Here is a 22,131-nt window from a genome sequence, read left to right as displayed (position 1 = left end):
ATTGCGATTATGGCAGCGGCTCCAGACTCTTGCCACATTGCTCACTTTCTGCTCAATGACTGGAGCTGTCTGCAAATTGTACCATTTATACCATCCTGCTCAGTATCCCACATTACAGCTCTAGACAGCCAGGATGAATGTATCTATAATGGGAACCTTGGTATGATGCACAACATGAGATTGAGCCTATTCGCATGTTTGCAGTAACACACGCTCCATAACATTTATTGTTATGCTTTAATTGCAGCCTGAGGCTCCCCTCCCTACACCTAGCACTGCCATCCCTTCCCCCCCCCTCAACTCACTGTTCTATCCCAACTATTACCTGTCTCCCCAGCACTGTCAAAGCTGTCACCTGCCCGCACCCCCAGAACTGCCATCCCTCCCCCCCTCAACCTCCAGCTTTACCAACTGTTACCTGTCTCCAGCACTGCCAAAGCTGCCATCTGCCCCCACTCCCATCCCTCCCCCCCCCCTCAACTCACTGCTCTATCCCAACTGTTACCTGTCCTCAGCACTGCCAAAGCTGCCACCTGTCCCCAGGACTGCCATCCATTCCCCCCCTCAACCTCCAGCTCTACCCCAACGGTTACCTGTCCCCAGCACTGCCAAAGCAGTCACCTGCCCCCGCCCCCAGCACTGTCCCCTGCCCATAGCCCCCCTCTCTGGGGCCGATTCAGAGATGCACGTTCATCAGACTGAACGTACATCTGATTGTTTGGGGTCTGCGCATGTGCAAAGCGGGTCCTGTGATCTCGCTCGCAGACGCCCTCAAGCTGCAACATGATTGGCATGCTGCAGCATTTGGGGGCGTGCATGGTCACTGTTTCCAGAAACAGGGGAGTGAAGACCCAGTTTTCTTGGTGGGACAAGGCCAGGATCTGCACCGACAGACACAATCAGTCGCAATGGTGGTCCCAGCCGCTTGTGTGCGGCTCTGCAAATCCGTCCATCTTTGTATCCGGCCCTCTGCTCCCAGCACTACACCTGTTGGCTATGTGAGATCAAGGCAAAGCATTATCTGTGCTGAAAATATTATATGAATGTGCCTTTCCATAGTTTATGCTATGCTAGGGCATGTGGGGTTGTCTGATGGCATATGGGGAGTTTAAAAGCATAAATTGTGATGGGACTTTGGAACAGGACTCAAATTTTTGAAAGTGAGGGGTCCCAGGGACATACTTTTTTTTCCGCTCAGCGCGATCACTGAGGTAGTGTTAGGTTTAGGTACGAGGAGGTTAGGTTTAGGCACTAGGGCGAGGTTAGGGTTAGGCACCGAGGAGGGAGGGTTAGGTTAGGGGTTAGTGTTCCACTTACCTTCAACCCTAATGACTGTCGGGATGCCGCCATAATTATTTTTAACTATATTTAAGTACTGTCACGAATTGTGGTCTTAGTCGCCCATACAGGGTTAAACATTCATTCATTGCTGTGTCTAAAACCTCCAATCAGACTATCCCAGTGATTACCGCTCACTTGGTCAGCCTGACCAATTACCTATATATTTCTAGGCCTCTGAACAACGGTGTTCCTTCCTGAGGATCGTTCTAGGCTCAGTGTCTCCTGTGTTTCCAGAGCTTTCTCCTGTGGATACTTTCCTTGCTGAAACTCAACCATTACCCACTTGTACCATCACTGTTTGCTTCTCAGCGATGCAGCTTCCATGCCGCATACAAATAACCGGGACTGTTTACCATCGCCGCTGTATACCATCTCAGCATCGCGGCTCTCATGCCGCTTGCTGTTGTCTACATTTCATCTACCGCTGTGTATCATCTCTCAGCGCCGCGGCTTCCACGCTGCACACAGACTGATCGTCTGCATTCCATCTAATGCTGTGTACCATCTATCAGCGCTGCGGCAACCACGCTGCACACAGACCGCTTCCAACTCCAGCTCTGCCAGTGTACCTGTGGTGCACACCATCTGCTGTTGCCACACATCTTATCACCTGCGTGGATTCCACTCTGCGTTGTGCGGGCATCATCTGGACTATGTTGCAAGTATTCCTACACATAGTGGGTTACTGCATAATCTAGGTTGACTATTTTGGTTATCCTGTACTGTGTGCTCTTGTCTTGGGCTAACAGTCAGTGTCGGGGTTCCAGATCTGGAGGGCATGATCGGGCCACAGTCTTTTAGCATCGAGGTGTTCAGTACGGTGTGTGCCTGAAGTGTCTCTCTATCTTGAGTTCCCCTTCCGGATTATGGTCCAGGTCTTGCATCAGAGCTGTACCAGGGATATAGCTTCATTAGTTCTTTCCTGGTTACATTAGACTCAGATTCCTGTCTTGGTTCCCAGGCCCAGACTGTCAGTACTATACTGTTTTGAGTTCAGGTTCTTCTAGTCACTGGTGTAGTTCTCTGGCCTGATTGGTCCTTGGACCATTAGGCGAGAGGCTACCCGGTGGCTTGGGTTTCCCTTTCCAAGTCTTGTATCCTTGCATTGCTCCGGTCTGTAATTCTTAGTGTCACTAGCCCAGAGGTTCTCAAACTCGGTCCTCAGGACCCCACACAGGTCACGTTTTCCAAGTCACCCAGCAGGTGCACAGTTGTAGTAATTACACAATGACAGATGGAGCTAATTATTTCACTTGTGATTCTGTGAGGAGACCTGAAAAATACGCACTGTTTGGGGTCCGGAGGACAGAGTTTGAGAACCTGTGCTCTAGCCTGCCTGTACCTCTATTTCCTATGAGTCATGGTATCTTGAAGCCTCAGTTTCCTGCACTCCTCAGTTAAAACCCTGGGCCCCGTGCCAGATCTACAGAATACCAGACACCGTGACAAATACATTTTAACTCCACTCACATTCTATGTACTCCCCTTCTGCATCCACACAGCTGCATTCTTATTTTCCATTATTTCCAAAGCCGCGCTGTAGCTCATTATCTGTCAGATGTCTCTTTCTTCTGATTCTTTCCTGCAGAGTTGCTAGAACATTTTTGTAGTAATGTTGAGACACTATTGCATATTCTGGTACCCAGTCAACCAAAATAACACCTTTAATATCAAAGAATACAATTAACAGCTTGAATTTGGATTTGCTTTGAAGTGCTTTTTTCATTCTTGGTGATGGTGTTTCCCAGTGCATGGACTGGCGCTTTTTTTCCCTCAGGAAAATTCAGAAAAATCCAGGTTTCATCACAGGTAATAACTTTATCAAAAAAAAATGTGAATCCCGTTGTAATTGTTCCAAAATGTCTGTACACGTGTTTCAATTTTCTTTCTGCTCGGCAGTAAAAAGCCTTGGAACAAAAACTTTTGTCATGTTAAGATCTTGATGCAAAGCTTGTATAACCGTTTGTTGATGTTTACCATTTCTGCTATCATTCGGATGCTGAATTTACGTCAATTTGAACAGTTTTCTCAAATTGCTTTCCACTTTTTCATGTTTTTACTTGTGCAAGGCCTAATTCATCATCTTCTACATCCACATGACAGCCACTAAATCTTTTGTGTCACTCAAACACAAGTGCACGTGACATAATATCTGCCCCTTAAGCCTCGGTTAGCATACGGAAAGATTCATTGGGCATTTTGTCAATTTACCTCCAAAAGTTAACACGTTGCTCTAATTTTGAACTAAGCATTTTTACTATGCACTGGAAAAACATCTTATTTGAACGCTGTGTGACAGCATACTAGCTGTGCGAGAGGGGTGAAACTTGCAAAACCATTTTAGGATAGTCCAAAGTCAATGCTCCTCACTACCTTCTAACTCACGCAGCACAGTTTCTTTTTTACAAGTACAGTCTTTTTTTTTCTTTTAATAGCCACACTTCGTAGCATAATATATATATATATATATATATATATATATACATACATTTTATTTTTTTTACTGGAAGAACAAACAGTATTTCTGCATTCTTAGGGGTCAATCTTATTAAATGAAAAGGGTGCGGGTTGCCGTTGCAACCGTTAAAAAGCCGGCAAAGGATCGGCACCTCGCACCCTTCGCGGCCCAAATTCGCTGAATTTTGCTCGGAGCCCTATGGGGCTGTGAGCAATTTTCAGCGAATCCGGGCTGCCGTAAAGTGTGGCCATAGGACTGACCCCTAAGATGCTCAGTCCTGCTTTTACAAGATGTAATGAAAGCAGTTTATGTTCACTCACTGTGGATAAAAAAGATGGTAACATTATTTCCAAGTTCATATGAAAAATTTGATACAAAATGTTGGATTGGCCATCAGGAAAACCATTTTCAATGTCAACCCAGAGACACATCAGTCATTGGTTGAAACAGTGAACATATAACAGTACTAGGTTGAGGTATTGCAAAGCTACAAACTACCCTGCTAGGTAAAATCAACTCCTCTGAACCTTGTTTGGATCCCAGAGAAACACTGGGAGCCGATACCTGTGCCTTTAGTTGGATCTTTCTTGGATTCACACAATGAAAACTAATACCCTAACAAGGATTTTTCTTCTTGCATTCAATTATAATCACTGATTGGTACTTTATTTCTTTTCTTTCCTTGACTATACCCCATGTAATGTTTGAGAGACGACAAAATTCCCAATCTGTAATACTGGAAGCTGTTTGTATTAAACATTCTTGATCTAACAGGAACCTCCCCTGCGCATTTACATCCCATATTGAGAAATCTTCCCATTGACCAAATTACCTTGTACTGCATGGTATTTATTATTAGTCCCAAACTTTTTACTCTGTTAGGGAACTAATAAGCTATTTTCATATTATTTCATTTATCCCATCTGGCCACATTGATTTATCCACTTTCAGTTTTAAGAGTTTTGTTAGAACTTTCTCCTCTAAGTGTATTTGTATCTACCTCATGTCCTTGCAAATTCACTATGGCCCCTTCTCCTCTCCTTCTGTAGTGAATACTGAGCAAAAATAAATATTTAGATGCTCTGCTATGGCCTGGTCTCCTTGACAATGAACTAATAAAATTGTCAAGAGAAAATTGTAACGAGAATTAACAGTTACACTGTATAAGAAAGTAAATTGAGATCTGTTATATTGTACAATAAAATAAAGTGCAGTGACAAGTGACTTTAGGATATTGCAGACCTCCTATAAAAGAAATAAACAGCAATAAAGCTGTAATGAACCATAATCAATGGGATCGATTCCGTTTAGCGGGAATTGAATAGCGCCGGCAGGGAGCTCCCGGAGCTATTATATACGCCGCAATGTTTACTCCACCAGGAAGCAGTTAAGTTGAGATAACGGTTCTCGCAACAACCTGGGTGTTTAGCCAGGGGAATGCTGGTTCTCGCTACTAAAGTGCCAACCACAAGGCTGTTCGTCGTGCTAAGCCGGGAAACAGCCTCACAGGCAACACTTGAGGTGGATTTCTCCTCGCACCCCCAGGAGGGGAGAAGAAATCATTAGTCAGACTAAACCGCACGTTGCATCGAATAGTTCTGGGAGCTCCCTCTCGTCGCTATTCAATTCCCACTGAATTGGATCACCCCTGATGACTTGTATTTTTAACAGTTTATTGAGCGGGATCAGATCCAACCATTTTCATCACTGAGGTCGTTAAAACTCACAAGTTTTACTTTTATGAACTCTGCTGCTTAATGTGAATGTATCACAACAGTATACTTGCCTCTCTCTTCAGAACGATACGAATATAAAAAGGTATGCGTTAGCCACTGGGAACTGTATATCATCTTAAACATCTTTGTACATACTGTAACATCTGTACTTCTGAATAGATCCATATTTTTGTTTACAAGTGTTTGATCTTCGTACCTTTATAAAAGAGCACCGTCCTTTTTAGGACATTTAATTGAAGCGAATAAACATCATCTTAGTGCTGTCATTCTCGCTCAGGATTGTAGTGTAGTGTGAATAGTAGTTCTGGTTACATTTAAGCATCCCGACCTGAACTCATTGTATAATAATTATGCTGGAGATGCACGCATGTGCCGAATCCCGGCTCAGAGTGGGAATTTTGAATTTCTTAGCAGCCAGGACTACGCTATTAGGTACCAGAATACAGTTTACCAATTGTAAGCGATGCAAAAAACTAAGTTGTAAGCGTTGCAGCAAACTAGGGCCCAGATTGATCAACAAGTGATATTCCTGTTACCTCTCGTTACTAATCTTTAATGGTGCTCCAAACAATCAGCTCCAGTCATTTTTCTAACACATGACAGTTAGGAGCACCATATAAGATTAGTAACGTGTGATAACAAGAATATCACTTGATGATAAATCTGTGTCCTCATTTGTCTTTGCTGGAGTCGCGCCAAACAGCCACTCTCAGCGTGTCTAGGCCAGTGAGACTCTAGCACCGGGTGGCTTTTTTTGCCGAAAATGTGCCTAAGTCGCAATGCGACGAGAACTAGGACGCACCAGTAAACTGTGCGGATTAATTTGATACATGACATTTGTATACCTGTGTGTGACTGAGTCAATCAGCATGAGAAGTGTTTTGATGCTGCGGCGACAGCTTTTTTAAAACTCCAAGTTCCGTTTACAGACTCAGTTGCACAGATATACAAGTGTTGCATATCAAATTAATAAGCACAGTCTCCTGCACTCTAGACGCCTCGCATTGCAACTTAGGCTGGGTACACACCTAAAGATTTTCTGTACAACCATTCAACTAGTTGATTGGTTGGAATGAAAATCTGGTAACGTATGGGAGCAAAAGACAATCAGCAATTTGCTCCCAAACGCGGGAAAATGGACAAAAACTGTTCGTTAAATGTTTGATCTAAACAATTTGTTCAAAATGTTCATCTGTTTTCTGGCATTTAGGAGCAAATTGCTGATCATCATTTACTCCCATACCAGCCAATCAACTAGTTGGATACAAAATCTTTAGGTGTGTACCCAGCTTTAGATGCATTTTCGGCAAAAAGTGGTACCCAACTCTAGCAGAGTTGCATGGGACTTGATGGCTGACTCATGCCAGGCATATCTTGTTGCATGGTGTATTGAGGCTAGTTGAGCAAGGACATATCTGAAGGTGTTGCAGTGCCTTTTAACGTGTTGCTGAAGATCAATAAACAAAAGCCAAACTCCTCACCATTTGTCTCTTTTCAGACAAAATTTTTGCTTCCACTTCCCACTGGGGACGTCCATCTAAGAAACAAAGAAAAAAATATACTAAAACATGTAGAATTAATCCAGTGGCTTAAATAAATAATACAGTAGATTAAAATTGAGCATTGAGTACATTTGATAAAGGGAGAACTGATAAAATTGATTTCATTGGCACATGCCTGCTTCAAAATTAGGCAAGTCTAATACACTAATTCAAAGACTCCTAGGTATAATGCAATGAGCACCTTCCCAAAATGCTGTGCAGTGTTTTATTTGTACTAATAAATTAAGTAATCATTTCACACAACTCCGAGCAGCAATCTGTGTCTTCCTATTTCTTACCTAAATAATATGAGATATGGTAAGAACTTACCCTTGTTATCTCTATTTCTACGAAGTCCATAGGGTTCCACAGGATACCTTGGGGTATAGGTGTGACGTCAGTCATCGGGCACCAAAGAGTTAAGCTTTCAGCCTCCCAGGATGCACTAGGTCCCGCCCCCGAGCCAAGGCACCTCAGTTAGTTACCAAGCCATAGGTCGGAGCAGGAGAAGGAAGAGAGAAAAAAGATCTGGACACACACAAGAATCACATTCACACCAGAGGGAGACGGAAAAAACGGTGACCAGAGCAAAGCCCATCTGCAGCACAGGTGCGACAGGGCGGGAGTCCTGTGGAACCCTATGGACTTCGTAGAAATAGAGATAAGGGTAAGTTCTTACCATATCTCATTTTCTACTTCAGGGTCCATAGGGTATCCACAGGATACCTTGGGGATGTCCCAAAGCAGTATCCTTTAAGGGTGGGGACGCTCCTGTGCAGAAAGGAGAATCCGCCGCCCGAAGGAAGCATCCTGAGAGGCGAAGGTGTCAAACCTGTAATACCTCACGAAGGTATGGACAGAGGACCACGTAGCAGCCTTGCAGATCTGGACTGCAGAGGCACCACGTCGAGCTGCCCACGAAAGACCCACAGACCTAGTGGAATGAGCCTTCAGAGAAGGAGGAACAGGCAGGCCTTCATGAAGATAAGCTTCAGAAATAGCCATACGGATCCAGGCCGCCAAAGTTTGCTTTGAAGCAGGCCAACCCTTTTTACGGAAGCCATAGAGGACAAACAAGGCGTCCGACTTAGTAAACGAAGAAGTGCGGTCAACATAAGTCCTTAAGGCCCGCACAACATCCAAAGAGGCCTCACCCACGGAAAGATCCGGTGAGTTAAAGGCCGGAACAACGATTTCCTCGTTAACATGAAACTGGGAAACAACTTTGGGAAGAAACTCGGGCCGAGTGCGGAGCACTGCCCTGTTCCCATGAAAAACCAAGAAAGGGGGTCTACAAGAAAGAGCCCCTAAATCAGAAAACATGTCTGGCCGAAGCAATAGCCAGAAGGAAAACAGTCTTAGCTGTCAGCCATTTAAGATCCACTGAGCCCAGTGGTTCAAACGGCGGTCCTTGGAGAGCCCTCAGGACCACAGCCAAATCCCAAGGCGCCACAGGTGGAACAAAGGGCGGCTGAATGCGGAGAACACCTTGCATAAAGGTGCGCACATCCGGGATTGTAGCAATCCTACCGAAACCTGTACCTTCAAAGAAGCAAGGCGAGGCCCATGATCTAGTCCCGCTTGTAGGAAGGCGAGAATCCGAGACAGATGAAACTCCCGCGGTGCATAACCTCTCGGTCGACACCACTGGAAGAACGTATGCCACACGCGATGGTATATCATCGCGGAAGAGGGTTTCCGAGCTCGCAACATGGTACGCACTACAGAGCTGGAAAACCCCCGGGACCTCAGCATGGCAGTCAACAGCCACGCCGTCAAAGACAACCGAGTCAGGTTCGGGTGAAGGCAAGGACCCTGAGACAGAAGGTCCAGTCGTAGCGGCAACCGCAGAGGACTGTCCACGCACAGACCCTGAAGGTCTGAGAACCAGTGCCGTCTGGGCCACGCGGGAGCTATCAACAGGAGCGTCCCTCCTTCCTGTTTGAATTTCCGGATTACCAGTGGAAGAAGGGAGACCGGAGGGAACAGATATGCGAACCGGAACGTCCACCGGACGGACAGAGCATCCACCAGAGACGCCCCTTCGTCTCTTGTGCGAGACCAGTACACCGGCAACTTGTTGTTGTGCCGGGACGCCATGAGGTCGATCTCTGGAAGACCCCATCTGTCCACCAGCAGTTGAAAAATGTCCGGGTGCAGGGACCATTCCCCCGGATGAACGTCCTGGCGACTTAGAAAGTCCGCCTCCCAATTTAGCACTCCCGGGATGAAGACCGCTGATATGGCCGGAAGATTGCGCTCCGCCCATACCAGGATACGAGAGACCTCCACGAGAGCCGGCCGACTTCGGGTTCCTCCTTGCCTGTTTATGTAAGCCACGGTGGTAGCGTTGTCCGACTGGACCTGTACCGGGCGACCCTGGAGAACCAGATGTGCCTGCTGGAGAGCATTGAAGACCGCACGGAGTTCCAAGATATTGATTGGAAGCTCCGCTTCTGTCGGCGTCCACCTGCCCTGGAACAAGTGTGGACCCGAAACTGCTCCCCAGCCCCGAAGACTGGCGTCCGTTGTCAACAGGACCCAATTTGGAACCCAGAACGGACGTCCCCCGCTGAGATGGGTCGTCTGTAACCACCAGGCAAGGGACAGGCGAACCTCCGGGGTGAGCACAATTGTCTGGGACTGCAGAGACTGCGGCAGCCCGTTCCACTTGGACAGAATCAGACGGGAGACAAGCCGATTTGGCTGCCGCCAGCGTGGCCACAATCTTATCCAGATCCGGACCGAAGAGAACTTCTCCGGTAAATGGCAACGCCTCCAGACCCCTTTTGGAATCTGCTTCCGCCTTCCAGGATCGCAGCCACAAGGTGCGACGAGCAGCCACCGCTGCTGAAGAAATTCTAGACACCAGAGTACTAATGTCTAAGGCCGCCTCGTTGATATAAGTGGCCGAATCACGGAGATTACCAATCAACTCCGCCTGTTCGGCCGGAATCAAAAGATGCCTCTAATGAATCCGCCCAGCGCTCCATCGCTCTGGCAACCCAGCAAATGGCCACAGCCGGTCGTGCTGCCCCCACCGCAAGGGAATAAGCGGACTTCAGGCAGATCTCCACCTTGCGGTCCGTAGCATCCTTAAGGGAGGACATGGATGGCATCGGCAATGTGGCACTACGGACAAGACGGGTCACGTGAGAATCCACCTGTGGAGGGGATTCACACTTTGCAAAACAATTATCCGCGAACAGATAAGCCACCGCCAGGCGCCTCTGCGGCTGGTATCTTTTGCCAGGCTGTTTCCACGCCTCCTCTAAATGGTCCACTAACTGACCTGAAAGAGGAAAGACTGTGGCATCGCCCTTCACATCTTTGAAAAAGGCGTACTTAGATTTAGCCGCTGGGGGAACTTCGTCCTCAATCACCAAGGCTGTGCGGACTGCCCGAATAAGTCCAGGAATATATACTTTGGACTTAGCGTCAGCGTCCTTAGTATGGAGAGGTTCCTGATCGTAAGGATCCAGAATCTCCCCATCATCAGACGTCCCCTCGTCATCCTCATAAGGAGCCGACAGACGCCACCGGCCGTTTATGTGGCCGGATCACAGACTCCCCTTGCAACACATCCGACAAGTGCTGTACAGAACTCGTCAGGGAGTTAACCCACGCCGGCTCCTGAGAAACCGGGAGCGGGGAAATAGGGAGACTGTGGGGTACCACCAATTGTCGTGGGAAACCCTGCATGGGTGACGACACCACTGACTGCTGGGACAAACCGATCGGTGTAAACGCGGGTTGCGGAGCTAACTGGCCCACTAAGGTTGTAAGCGCCTGAGCGAAACAAGCCCAGGGCGGCTCCTGTACCGGTGCTGTAACCGTAAGAGGCCGCGCCATGGACAAACACTGCCGGCAGAGGCCCTCCGCGCTACCCTCCCCCTCCGCTAACGGTACTTTACACGTAGTACACTGTAGCCGGAGAGGACAATCACTTTCAGACATGATGGCACAAAGTATGTGACCCCTCTCACCAATTATATATCAAATAGGCGAGAGACCACCCTGCAGCACCGCACCGCAAGGGCTTAGCAGAAAGAACAGGGATAGTAATAAAGCTGACAGTTTAGAAGAAAAGTTACAGGCAGCAGCGCTAGCACAGTCACATACAATGCAAAGAAATATCAATTTCTGCACTAACAGCGCTGATCAATCAACTACGCAGACACAGGGCCTGGTAGGACACAGCGCAGCATACACAGACCTGACCCAAATCGGAGGAGAGGTATGCGGGGGGACCCAAACCACGATGCTTCCGTCCAGGCTTCCAGCAGCGTTCACCATGCGTTCAGAGGAAGATGGCCGCCGAGGAGCAGAGAGGAGGCTGCCCTGGGGGAGAAGCGCTGCCACAGGACCAGTCGGCAGCGTGCAGAGAGGGCTGTGTGCAGCGGGGGAGGCGCCGGCTGTGAGACAGGGAAGGCGCGCTCCCCTGGCATGCATTTAACCCCGGGGACGCCGCAGCGCTACCGCTCTGCTGCGGTCCGCTGTCCCAGGGGGTAGTGGAAGCGCAGGTTGGACTCAGGACCATGTGATCAGCGGGGACCCACCATGGGACCCCGCTGCTTACCTTTGTCCCCCTTGAATCCGGCCATGGTCCGGAACATCTGGGGTCACCGCTAGCTGTGACCCCAGATGCTCACCAGCATCTCCGGATCGGTACCGTCGTTCAGGTACCGGCGGGGGTGTAGGGAAGACAGCATGGACGTCAGGACTGACTGTCCATGCTGTACATCCAGATGTGCAGCCACAGCTGCATAGAAGAAAGCTTCAGGGGCTCTTCTAGCCCCCACTCCGACAGGTGCACCCGACTCCGGCCGGGCACCAAACTAAACTGAGGTGCCTTGGCTCGGGGGCGGGGTATAGGAGGGGGACCTAGTGCATCCTGGGAGGCTGAAAGCTTAACTCTTTGGTGCCCGATGACTGACGTCACACCTATACCCCAAGGTATCCTGTGGATACCCTATGGACCCTGAAGTAGAAAACTTGATTACTGTTTTATTAAATGGTGTTTGCACATCCTAAAGCCCATCATCATCAAGAATCATAATGAGCTTCCATATTGTGCTGACTAGTTTCACAGCTTTGTAGGGGAAAAAAAATCCCAAAGGGCATTTATATTGTCACCAATTGCTATTATAGCCTTCAGTCAGCCCAAAAATCCCTATCAATGATCAAAATATCAAATTTAAGTTCCGCGATTTATGGTGCAGCTATGTGATTCAGGTTTATCCTTCAGTCTTGGACAAATCTATTAAACACAAGTATCAATTTGTTTAAACAGTTAGTGCCAATTTCAATAAATTGTAAACAATTACCATATTTATGGAGTAATTTAATTATGCACAATGGCTGCTATGTGTGCTATGGAATGGCACATTGCGTCCATCAACATCACTGATTATGCCTAGGGATCCTATAGAGATGCACAAGAAAATTGCTGATGCTGGGCTTCCATAATATAGGTAATGTGCACATCATGACCCAATATTGCGCTGAAGAGAAGATAAGCAAACACTGCAATCTGTAAGTACATACAGTATGTTGCAGTATATATACAGTGACTTGTCAGAACAGCTATTTAAAAAAAAAAAAAAAAAAAAGAATGGCATGTATCTCTGCGATGCATGTCTCCCACCCCTCGCTTACCTCTAGAATCTTACTACAACCTTCCGATTGAATTCAAATTAATGCTGCGAAAATTACCAGTTCTAATTTTGCTGCATAGATGATTTTCCAACTTTGTGCTGCATATATTAACTTACCAATGTAATGCTTTTTCTCTAGTATCCAATATCAGTGACACTTGAGGTCATCTATATTTACATGGCACAGCACAAATATCCCTGCCCTTTTATTTTTCCTTCTCTTTTTTTTACAAGTAAGGTGCTTCATCAATAAATCAAACAATACCATTGATCACCTATACATCTGGTGATCTTCGTTTGCTATGTGCTACATTGAATCATGAAGGTAAAGGTGGGCATTCCAGATGCTCAGATATTCTTTAGGTGCCAAAACAAAGGGATTATATTTGTGCAGAAAGCAATGTCCCTCTGGAAACAGTTTCAATGTATAAATTACCTGAGCTTATTTGGTGCAAGAAACAGCAATGTTTTGGGTCTGTTCAGGACCCTTTATCAAGCTATACAAAAAAAATTATCTCGCTCTCTCTCATCTATCAGTACCTCTATATCTATCTATACATCTATATGTATCTATCTGAGGTGAGTAACTGGTCACTCCACTCAACAGGTACATCAATTTAGGGTACCAGAGAAGTCAATAGTATATGGTAAAAAAATAAAAAAGGATGCAAGCTTGATAAAAGACAGAGCGATGCCCGAAATTTGGTTGAGATTAATATGTGTATTTTTTTTTAGCAATAAGGGGCACTCACCAAGTATTTAGCAAAAATAGAAAAGGCAGGCCATTTATTATTTACATATTGTAGTGTCTTGACGTTTCGGTCATACTAATCAAATAGCAACGACCACCCAAAAAGGAGTACAAACTTACCATGCTACTCTGACTCCCTTAAATAGCTAGCAATCCACAAAAGGCACCAAAAGCGGCCATTCCGCATTCAAGCTGGAACGCATATGATGGAACACATACGGTGACGACATATGCATGAACCAAGCACAAAATTACCAAAATACAATAACCAAAAGAAACAAATGGCATATTTGTCAAAATATTAACACTAGAATAGGTTCCTCACTTAATACGATGGTACAATAGTAGACAGTAAATGAATGCAGAAACTATAGCCTAAACACTTTCAAGAGGAAGGTGTTAAATATTCCAGAAAACTATTATTGTTATTTCAAAAAATATATTATTTAAAAAAAATATTAAACGAATTGCACTCAATCAGACCCTTTGGGGTAATGGCATCAATTTAGAAAATCTATTTGAACCCCAATTTCTTTAATTGTAGAGTCCAATCACCACCCCTTTTGGGAATTGGCACCCAATCTATGATGCAACACTTTAAACTTGCCACTTGATGTCCATATAGCAAGAAATGACTAGCTACAGGCTTATCAGTGCTGCCAGAAGTGCTTGTCTAATTGAACAGCTCTGGTTTGCCATACGTTCGTGGAAATTGCGAGTAGTCATTCCTATGTAGGCTAGACCACATGGACAAGTCAGTAGGTATATCACAAAGACCATCAGGCAATGAAGTTTATATCTAATCCTAACTGGTCTACTACTTTGTGGGTGTTGAAAAGCTGACCCCAGAACCATCGACCTGCACGTCATGCTGTCCTTCAAAGCTGAGTATTATAATGGATGCAGCAATAGCGTTTTTTTCCCACGTTTATATGCCAACATAGGGGGTTTCTTCAACATATTCCCCAGAGAGGCATCAGTTGCAATAATATGCCAATTCCTTTTTACAGACCTAGCAATCACTGATTTTACATCGAATTGGGTTACCTAGATCATCCAATAATTTTTCCATTACTTGGGTCTTATTTAGACATGCCATTGCCCTGGTGAGGCCGAAAAACGATCCTTCAATTCTATAATTTGGGCCTCCGACCTAATAGGATCTGAATTATTCTGGAAGACTCTTAGAAACTGGGATATTGGCAAGCTATCTTTTAATCTTGGTGGATGGTTACTGGTAGAACACAAAAGCGTGTTTCTATTCGTCTCCTTTCAGAACAATGTTGTACCAAGCCTTTTACCATCACAAGATACCATTCCATCAAGAAAATCAAGGGAGCCAGAATCTGATTTATAAGTAAAGCTTACTGAAGAATCTAAGCATTCAATTCAGTTACCATCTCTACTAATTAATCCTCAGTGTAGTTCCAAATCATGAAAATGTTGTCAATTAATCTTTTATAGCACATGATCATATCACCATACTTAAGATATTAGAAGACTCATATTCATGCATAAAGATAATTGCGTAGGCGGGCGCCAGGTTCGAACCTATGGCAGTCCCCGCCCGCTCTATGTAATAGTCATCTTTGTACATGAAAGGGCTGTTGGTAATAACTAAATCAAGTAACTGTATAATAAATTCAATTGCTGGACCTGATCAGGTAGCATTAGAAATTCGTTTATGCACCGCCACTATAACTGCCTCATGCGGTATGATGGTGTATATGGACGACATGTCCAATGAAACAAATAGTGCATTATAAAGGTAAGTCACCTAGGGAGAAGATTTTATCAACAAAATCTCCTTAGTCTTTCACATAACTAGGGATAAGCAGCAAAAAAATATGGTAGCTGCTCAAATCAGCTTAATTGCATAACACAGGTGCTTGTAAAGGGCGGGGTTTACACTGAACACAGAGAAATAGAGGAGCCTATTATCATGTAGGATTTAAGTATTGTTTTTGCTGCAGTGTGCTGGGGGGCAAATCTCTTTTTCTCTGTGTTCAACATAACTAGGGATAAGCAGTGTTATTTGTTGAAGGAATTGGTCAACAAATATAGCCAATGGTTGTAGAATAGAGACCCTGGCAGATATGATTGGTCTGCCAGGTGGCTCTATCAATGTTTCATGCACCTTCGGTAATGTATAGATAAAAGGGCATATCAGAAAAATCAAACAGTTCAATAACACTGTACAATAAATACTTTTAATTTGTTGCCTTTCTAAAAATAGTCATACATTACTAATTTGAGGTCAAGAAAAACTTAAATGCTCACCAGCAGCTCCTGTCTCCGGCCGGGCTCACCGCCAGCTGACACAGAGCCACCGCTCTATTAGCAGCATCTGTCCCTGGCTGTACGGCACCCGGCTTCATCCAGCCGCGGAATTACAACGTCCAGACGGGCTGAGCTGGGACGGACACTATTGTGATCACGGATTTCCAGGGGTGAGATACTCCAACTGTCATTACTTACCCGTTTATCCTCCAGCGTGACTGCATTTCACACTGGGACGCAGTAGTGATTGCAATCTAAGCAGTGCAAGTGAGCTGCCTCACCATTGGAAACTAATTGCTACATTTGTAGCCATTGGTGTAGGAGCTGAACATTAGAACGCTATGCTGTAGAAATCTCAGTGATACAGTTACATTCTCCTAGCAATGCACTTAAGCTAGAGAGGCATTTGATCATTGCTATTATATGATTGATTCATCTTGTTTGATTTTATATATGTACATTTGATTATCAGTGTCTATTTGTGGACCATTGTATTAAAGTATCAGATTTATTTTATTTTATTCAAGTCTCCTGTTTAATTAAACAGACAGCAAACCTTATATAGAGTTTTCTAAATTTGTAAATCAAACAGTGCATAGCGCAGTAAAACAATTTTATACTTTCTTCTGTTTTTGTGGAGACTTCTGTCTCTAGGTTTTTGATCAAACCTGTATTACTTGCAGCTGGCACTGATTATAACCAAACAATTTTTGTATTGAGCGCCGGGGTATTTGCAGCTTTGACTGCAAATAGTTTTTTTTCCTGGCATAAATTAATGGTTTCAATATCAAAGGTCTCCCCTGCATCACGCTCCCAATTCAACTTGATGATATAAATTTCTTGAAGCACTAGGAGAAGGTGACCTCTGGAGTCCGGAGACAGTAGTGGTTGGATTATGCAGTTCTGTTGCTGCCCTACTATCTGAATGGATACAGTCCGTGCCACCCGCCTCTTCTACTCTAATGGCGCAAAAGACTGGACCCCCACTCTCCCTGCCCCTATCTGAGATCTCCAATCTCTTAACAATAAAGGACACTAGTTTTCTAAAGAAACTCTTTGCAGTTTAAAATGCTCCAAAAGAAAGGTCCAGAGGTCTGGGACCTGCACATAACAGGTACGTGGTTCAGACTGCAATAATTTGTACCATGAATACATTTTTAGACTGTTTATGGTACGTGCACTTTAAAGACCATGCGTGAATAGGATTTCTGTATGTTTAATTGATGGCTGAACATCTGCGTTTCTCTATCTAATAAACCTGCCCCTCATTTTGTGGTACTGTATTCTTGCCATCCATATTTGGTTTGGTGGTCTCCCTTTGATAGTAATTATGGATATGCATGAGCCCCCATACACTAGCTGACTTGCTCTCTTGCTTAACCCTCATAAGGGGCCCCATACATAAGCAATCAATTGGGGCATTCTGCGTTTTGCAGATGATTGGCAATTTTTTTTTACACAATGTGTAGGGTTCACTGATTCACAGATTCTGATCACATTTTGGTCAGAATCGACAATCAGGTTGTTCAACATGCTTGATTTCACAGACCAATCAGGGCTGTAGATTGCAAGTATAAGGTAACACTCAGCCGATTTGCAGACCATTACTAGTAAAATGGGCACTTTTATTATTCACAGATCTGATCTTTGGATGAAAAAGATCTGAAAATCACTATGCATATTGGGTGTTTGGAGAATTGTTAAAATCGGGGGAAAGGTGCAGAATCTGAATTTTTGTGATTGCTGAAGTGTGTCAACTTAATGCAGATGCCGTCCTCTGTAACAAATACAGCAAAAACATCAGATCCACCAATTAGCTAAATAAAACTGTCCTGCAATTTGCCAGAAGTTTTGATGTGCACTGCCAGGGCCGGCTCAAGGCATGTTCGACCAATGCGGTTGTACAGGGGCGCCACCCCATAGAGGGCGTACCCCTCCCAACATCCCAATTTAAGCGGGACAGCACTGTCCCACCCGTGGGCCGCAGTGTCCCGTGGGTGGTCAAATCGGGAGGTTGGGCACCCCCACCGCCGCAGCTGTGCCGGACTCCGGACTAGCCAAATGGATGCTGCTCGCATGCGCGCGGCATCCATTCAGTGCAGGGAGAGGGCTGGTGGGAAGCCCAGCTAGTGACGGAGTGTTGAGCCAGACGTTACACGGGAGGCGTGCTATGCGGGAACCCCCCCCCCCAAATAACGGCATCTAGGAGTCGTGGCTTATGGTAATAAGGCCAAGGGGCGACTACTACCCAAGCTCCACAGGGAGCGGCTACCCCTGGAGCCGGCCCTGTGCACTGCTATTGAGTCAAAAGTACATAAAACAGTAAAATGGAAGAGTTTTAATTTATTGCCTCTAAGATGTTTGCTTGTAGTCTTTACCTTTTGACTATATATACACAGCACTTATTGCTTGCAGATGAGCACCCAAACCATTAAAGTTTTAATTTATTTTGTGATACTCCCCTTTCTCCTAATTTCTAAACTTGCCACTAGCAGTGTTTTGTTCCAGTCTTAAAAGTTTCTGGATTGTGATCCTATAGTGTGAGTATCTCAGTTGCAAAGCTCTCTGTACCAATTCGCCCACAGGTGATCCTGATGGTATAGGTACCACAAAGTGAGATTTATTTATTAACAGTTAGTGCACACATATTCCTCAGTGCTGTACAAATAATATCTGGCTGTTCACATCAGTCTCTCCCTACAACACACACTTATATAAACCAGGGTTCATTTTTGTCAGAATCCAAATAACCTACCAGTATGTTTTTGTTGGATTGTAGGAGGAAACTTAAAAAACAGGCAGAACATATACACTCCACACAGATAGAGCCATGGTGGGAAGTGAACCCAACACCTCAGTGTCCTGACAGTGGAACTTACAGACTGCATGCAAAATGTATTGTCACTACAAACTAAAATCTTTTGACTATTTCTGCACAAGAAAAATTTTGCAATAAATCCTGCTCTCAATTGGGAAGCAGCCACTATGAAAAAACACTTTGAAACGTATTGTATACTTACTTTCTCTTTGTCTATTCAAATTCTAATTGCTCTGAGACTGTAGCCACAGCACACGATTTAATTTTAGCACCTCTGGAAACATGTTATTTCTTAAAACAGGTCTCCATAGGATTTTTAAGTGGATCTCTACTGCAATATTCACTTTGGGTATAGTATCAGTTAGTGGTTTCAGTTTCTTGAAAAAGGACATAGGGCCGGATTCAGAGTTGCACGCAATTCCAAATGCAGAATTATCTTAGTCTTTAGGAAAAAGCACATGCTTTGCGCCCTGCCCATGCAACTGACACCAATTACTAGCGATTCAGTACATACATATGAATGGGGTGTTCACACTTCGGAGAAGTGCATCATGGATCTGTAGACAGAACTGTGGGTTATTCTGAGATGCTGCTGACTTCAGGGGGATGGTGGCACTGATCTTAAACCAGTCGATGCGACCAAAACTGTGACTCAGAATCAGGTCCATAGTATTTTCTCCAACTGTTCCCATTCTTTATCCAGAAGTTCTTTACTCAACTTACGGACTATAAATACTCTGCCTACACTAATTTTCTTCAAATAAGTAAATTGGTTGTAGGTGTACCTCGTTTACGCTTTATTTTTTACATTCATTTCAGGGTTAAATATTTTAGTTCCTTCTTTAATTTCCCCTTCCTCGCTATCAGATGAGCCTTCACATGAATCAATAGAACAGTCTCAGGAAACCTCTTGTACATTATCCAAAACTAAAGGCGGGTATCCACTTAAAATGAGCGATTGAACGATAATGATATTGTTAAATGGCTCATTAATCGTGCATGAATCGGGCACTAAAATGCCAGAAACTACCAGCGATGCGCCCTCCCACTGGTAGTTTCCGACATCAATCATCGTCCAAACATGCCGGTCAATCTGCCGATAACGACAGATTGGCCATGTTCGGGGATGAGGGAGGGTGCCTGCCCCGAATGACATATCATTCAGTGTAGGCAATACAGGGGATCAGGAACGACTGTACGATTACGGTCTTGTCATAGTTGGGTAGCGGATGCACACCTTAAGCTTTTTTGTGATCTTGTCCTTTTAACCCCTTTAATTGTCTGCACAACTTTAACCAAGGATTAACATTAAGCTATATGTCAGAGCTGCCATGCAGTCTGATAAAAGAAAAATATATATATTGTAAAAAAACAAGTAAAAGGGATTACAATTTAACTGTCTAAATGAGATAAATCAATCTAATCACTAAGGGGTGTAATACCTCTTGGAAAAAAAAAAATAAAAAAAGTAAAAATTAACTTGAAATCTGTGCTAATCTAGAGTTTTACAAATTTTATACTAAAAGGTTGTCCACTCCTTTGTTTTCTCATCTCTGAAGTGATCAAAAAGTGGGTTCGTTAATTCAGGAACCTTAAACCTGAAGAAAGTGATCAAATTGCTTCTCAGCATTCTGATCACGGTGCAAAATGAAAAACATTAATTACAAATGTAAATAATTTAATGCACTGTTCTTTTTTTCACAAGTACAGAGCAATGTAGTTACATTGAAGATGTTTACACCAAAAAGACACCCTGCTTCTAACACCTGTCTCTGAAAGGATTAAAACTACATTTGGAACCAACATTTCCTTTTGAAAAGGAAGAGATATAATGCATTTTAAATGAAACATCAATGGGGTTGTATTGCCTAATGTATAATTACCCAACAATCCATTTTGAAGAGCATTTCACGTATAATGGCGTATTGTTTGGACAGCTGCTTACAACATAAGTAAATATTAATGTGATTCTCTTACATAATACAAGACATCAATTATTTACCTTAATTACAGCAAAATAATAGATTAGATATATTCACTTGGATTGAAACATTTTGTATAAATATTTAAATATCTATTTTATATTCTTGTATAAAGAAGCAATTCTTTTGTTAAAATATTAACCATACAGACTGGGTCATTAGTGTATCAAAGCCTACATACTAATGCTTACTGAAACTAAACAGGCGATTTCTAGTGCCCGCCATTACATCTCATGAGATTAATCACTCAGAACCCATTTTGCACAGGTAAACTTGGCATTTTCTGCCCTGAATTTACCGGTAATAGAAATAATCACAATTTAGGGGGAGAAAGACAAAACCCCAGGAATGAGCCATCACACACTCCTTTATAGTCAATTGCATGAAGCTCACCATAAAGATACATTTACCAGTTACATGATCAATGAAAGACGATTACTAAGCTACAAAGTGGACAAAATAAAAATTAAAGTTTGCCTGCATTTTGTAGTAAATAAGCTAAAACAATTATGGACATCTAGTTTGTGAAAAAATAGCTGCTATTGAGTTTCTCAAAACCTTTTGTGTTGTTTAGGCCTCTGAACCTGATAAAACCATTTCTACTGGGATTCCCTGTTACCCATAAGTCATAGCTGTTCACCCTCTTGCATTTGTGGGAGTACTTGCGCTAAAAAAATGTTTAAGATAATCATCAATGGACTTTGCTCCAAGGTGACGTGAACACACAAGAGATGTGCATCTGTGCCTAAATGAGTCACGTCTATGATCGGGATAGGTCTGAAAAGCCACCGGCTTAAATCCCAACAGTGGAAGCCCAGCTGGTTGAGAATCACGGCAGTGGTAAGTACTTTTACCTACCCCTACCCAACCCTAACCTATAGAGGGGGTGCCTAACCCTAACCTATCCCCGAGTGGTGCCTAAACCTAAATCCCCTGTCCCGTAGCCTAACCCTAACCCTCCTGGGGGTGCCTTACGACAGATCCTGTGCTAAAGAAATACAACAAACATGCTGCCGGGACTGCCAGGGAGCTATGGGGAATCGTATGATGAATCTGAGCTTATGCTGGTTGGGTAGGTGTATGGGCAGCTTTGGCTGCTCATCTAGGTGGTATAAAGGCACTATTTCATCATAGACTAACTGGCTACATACAATATTACTATCTATAAAAGGCACCACAAGGGTTCTGTAGCACCACACAAGGGGATAAAACAGACAAGAAACAGAAGTACAGACAGTATAAAGAGTCAGGGGCGGATTGGGATGGAAAACCAGCCCAGGAAATATCTGGAAGCAGCACAAATGGAGGCGGGGTCTTTTGAGGGGGTGTGGCTTGTTAAGGGGGCAGGATTGATCCTCCCGCCCCCTTTCGGGGTTAGGTGACCCCGTCAGGAACACACACATGTGTTCCTGAAGACGAGGTCACCTAACCCCAAAATAAAGACACCTTTTTCACCAATATAGAAGACTCCTGAGTGCTGACAAACTTTTGCTGTTTGTATTAAGGGGAGTGAGCTCCACCTGTGAGGGCACTTGGAGCAAGGTACATACCCCGATTGGGGTTTACA

The 22,131-nt window shown here is 44.3% G+C and overlaps 1 protein-coding gene across 1 annotated transcript in view; it reads right to left on the bottom strand.

Annotated features, from left to right (window-relative positions):
• The window catches only part of NFATC3 (nuclear factor of activated T cells 3), a 215,539-nt gene that overhangs the window by 49,019 nt on the left and 144,389 nt on the right, over nucleotides 1–22,131 (bottom strand). Inside the window, exon 7 of the mRNA XM_088471830.1 lies at nucleotides 7,017–7,072. Within this exon, the coding sequence (XP_088327956.1) occupies nucleotides 7,017–7,072 (56 nt within the window). The remainder of the gene's footprint in view (nucleotides 1–7,016; nucleotides 7,073–22,131) is intronic.

Source organism: Taudactylus pleione, unplaced genomic scaffold (genome assembly GCF_031769625.1).
Source record: "Taudactylus pleione unplaced genomic scaffold, aTauple2 ptg000117l, whole genome shotgun sequence".
NCBI lineage: Eukaryota > Metazoa > Chordata > Amphibia > Anura > Myobatrachidae > Taudactylus > Taudactylus pleione.
Note: the sequence above shows the minus strand (reverse complement) of the source record. Positions and strands in the feature narration are given on the sequence as shown.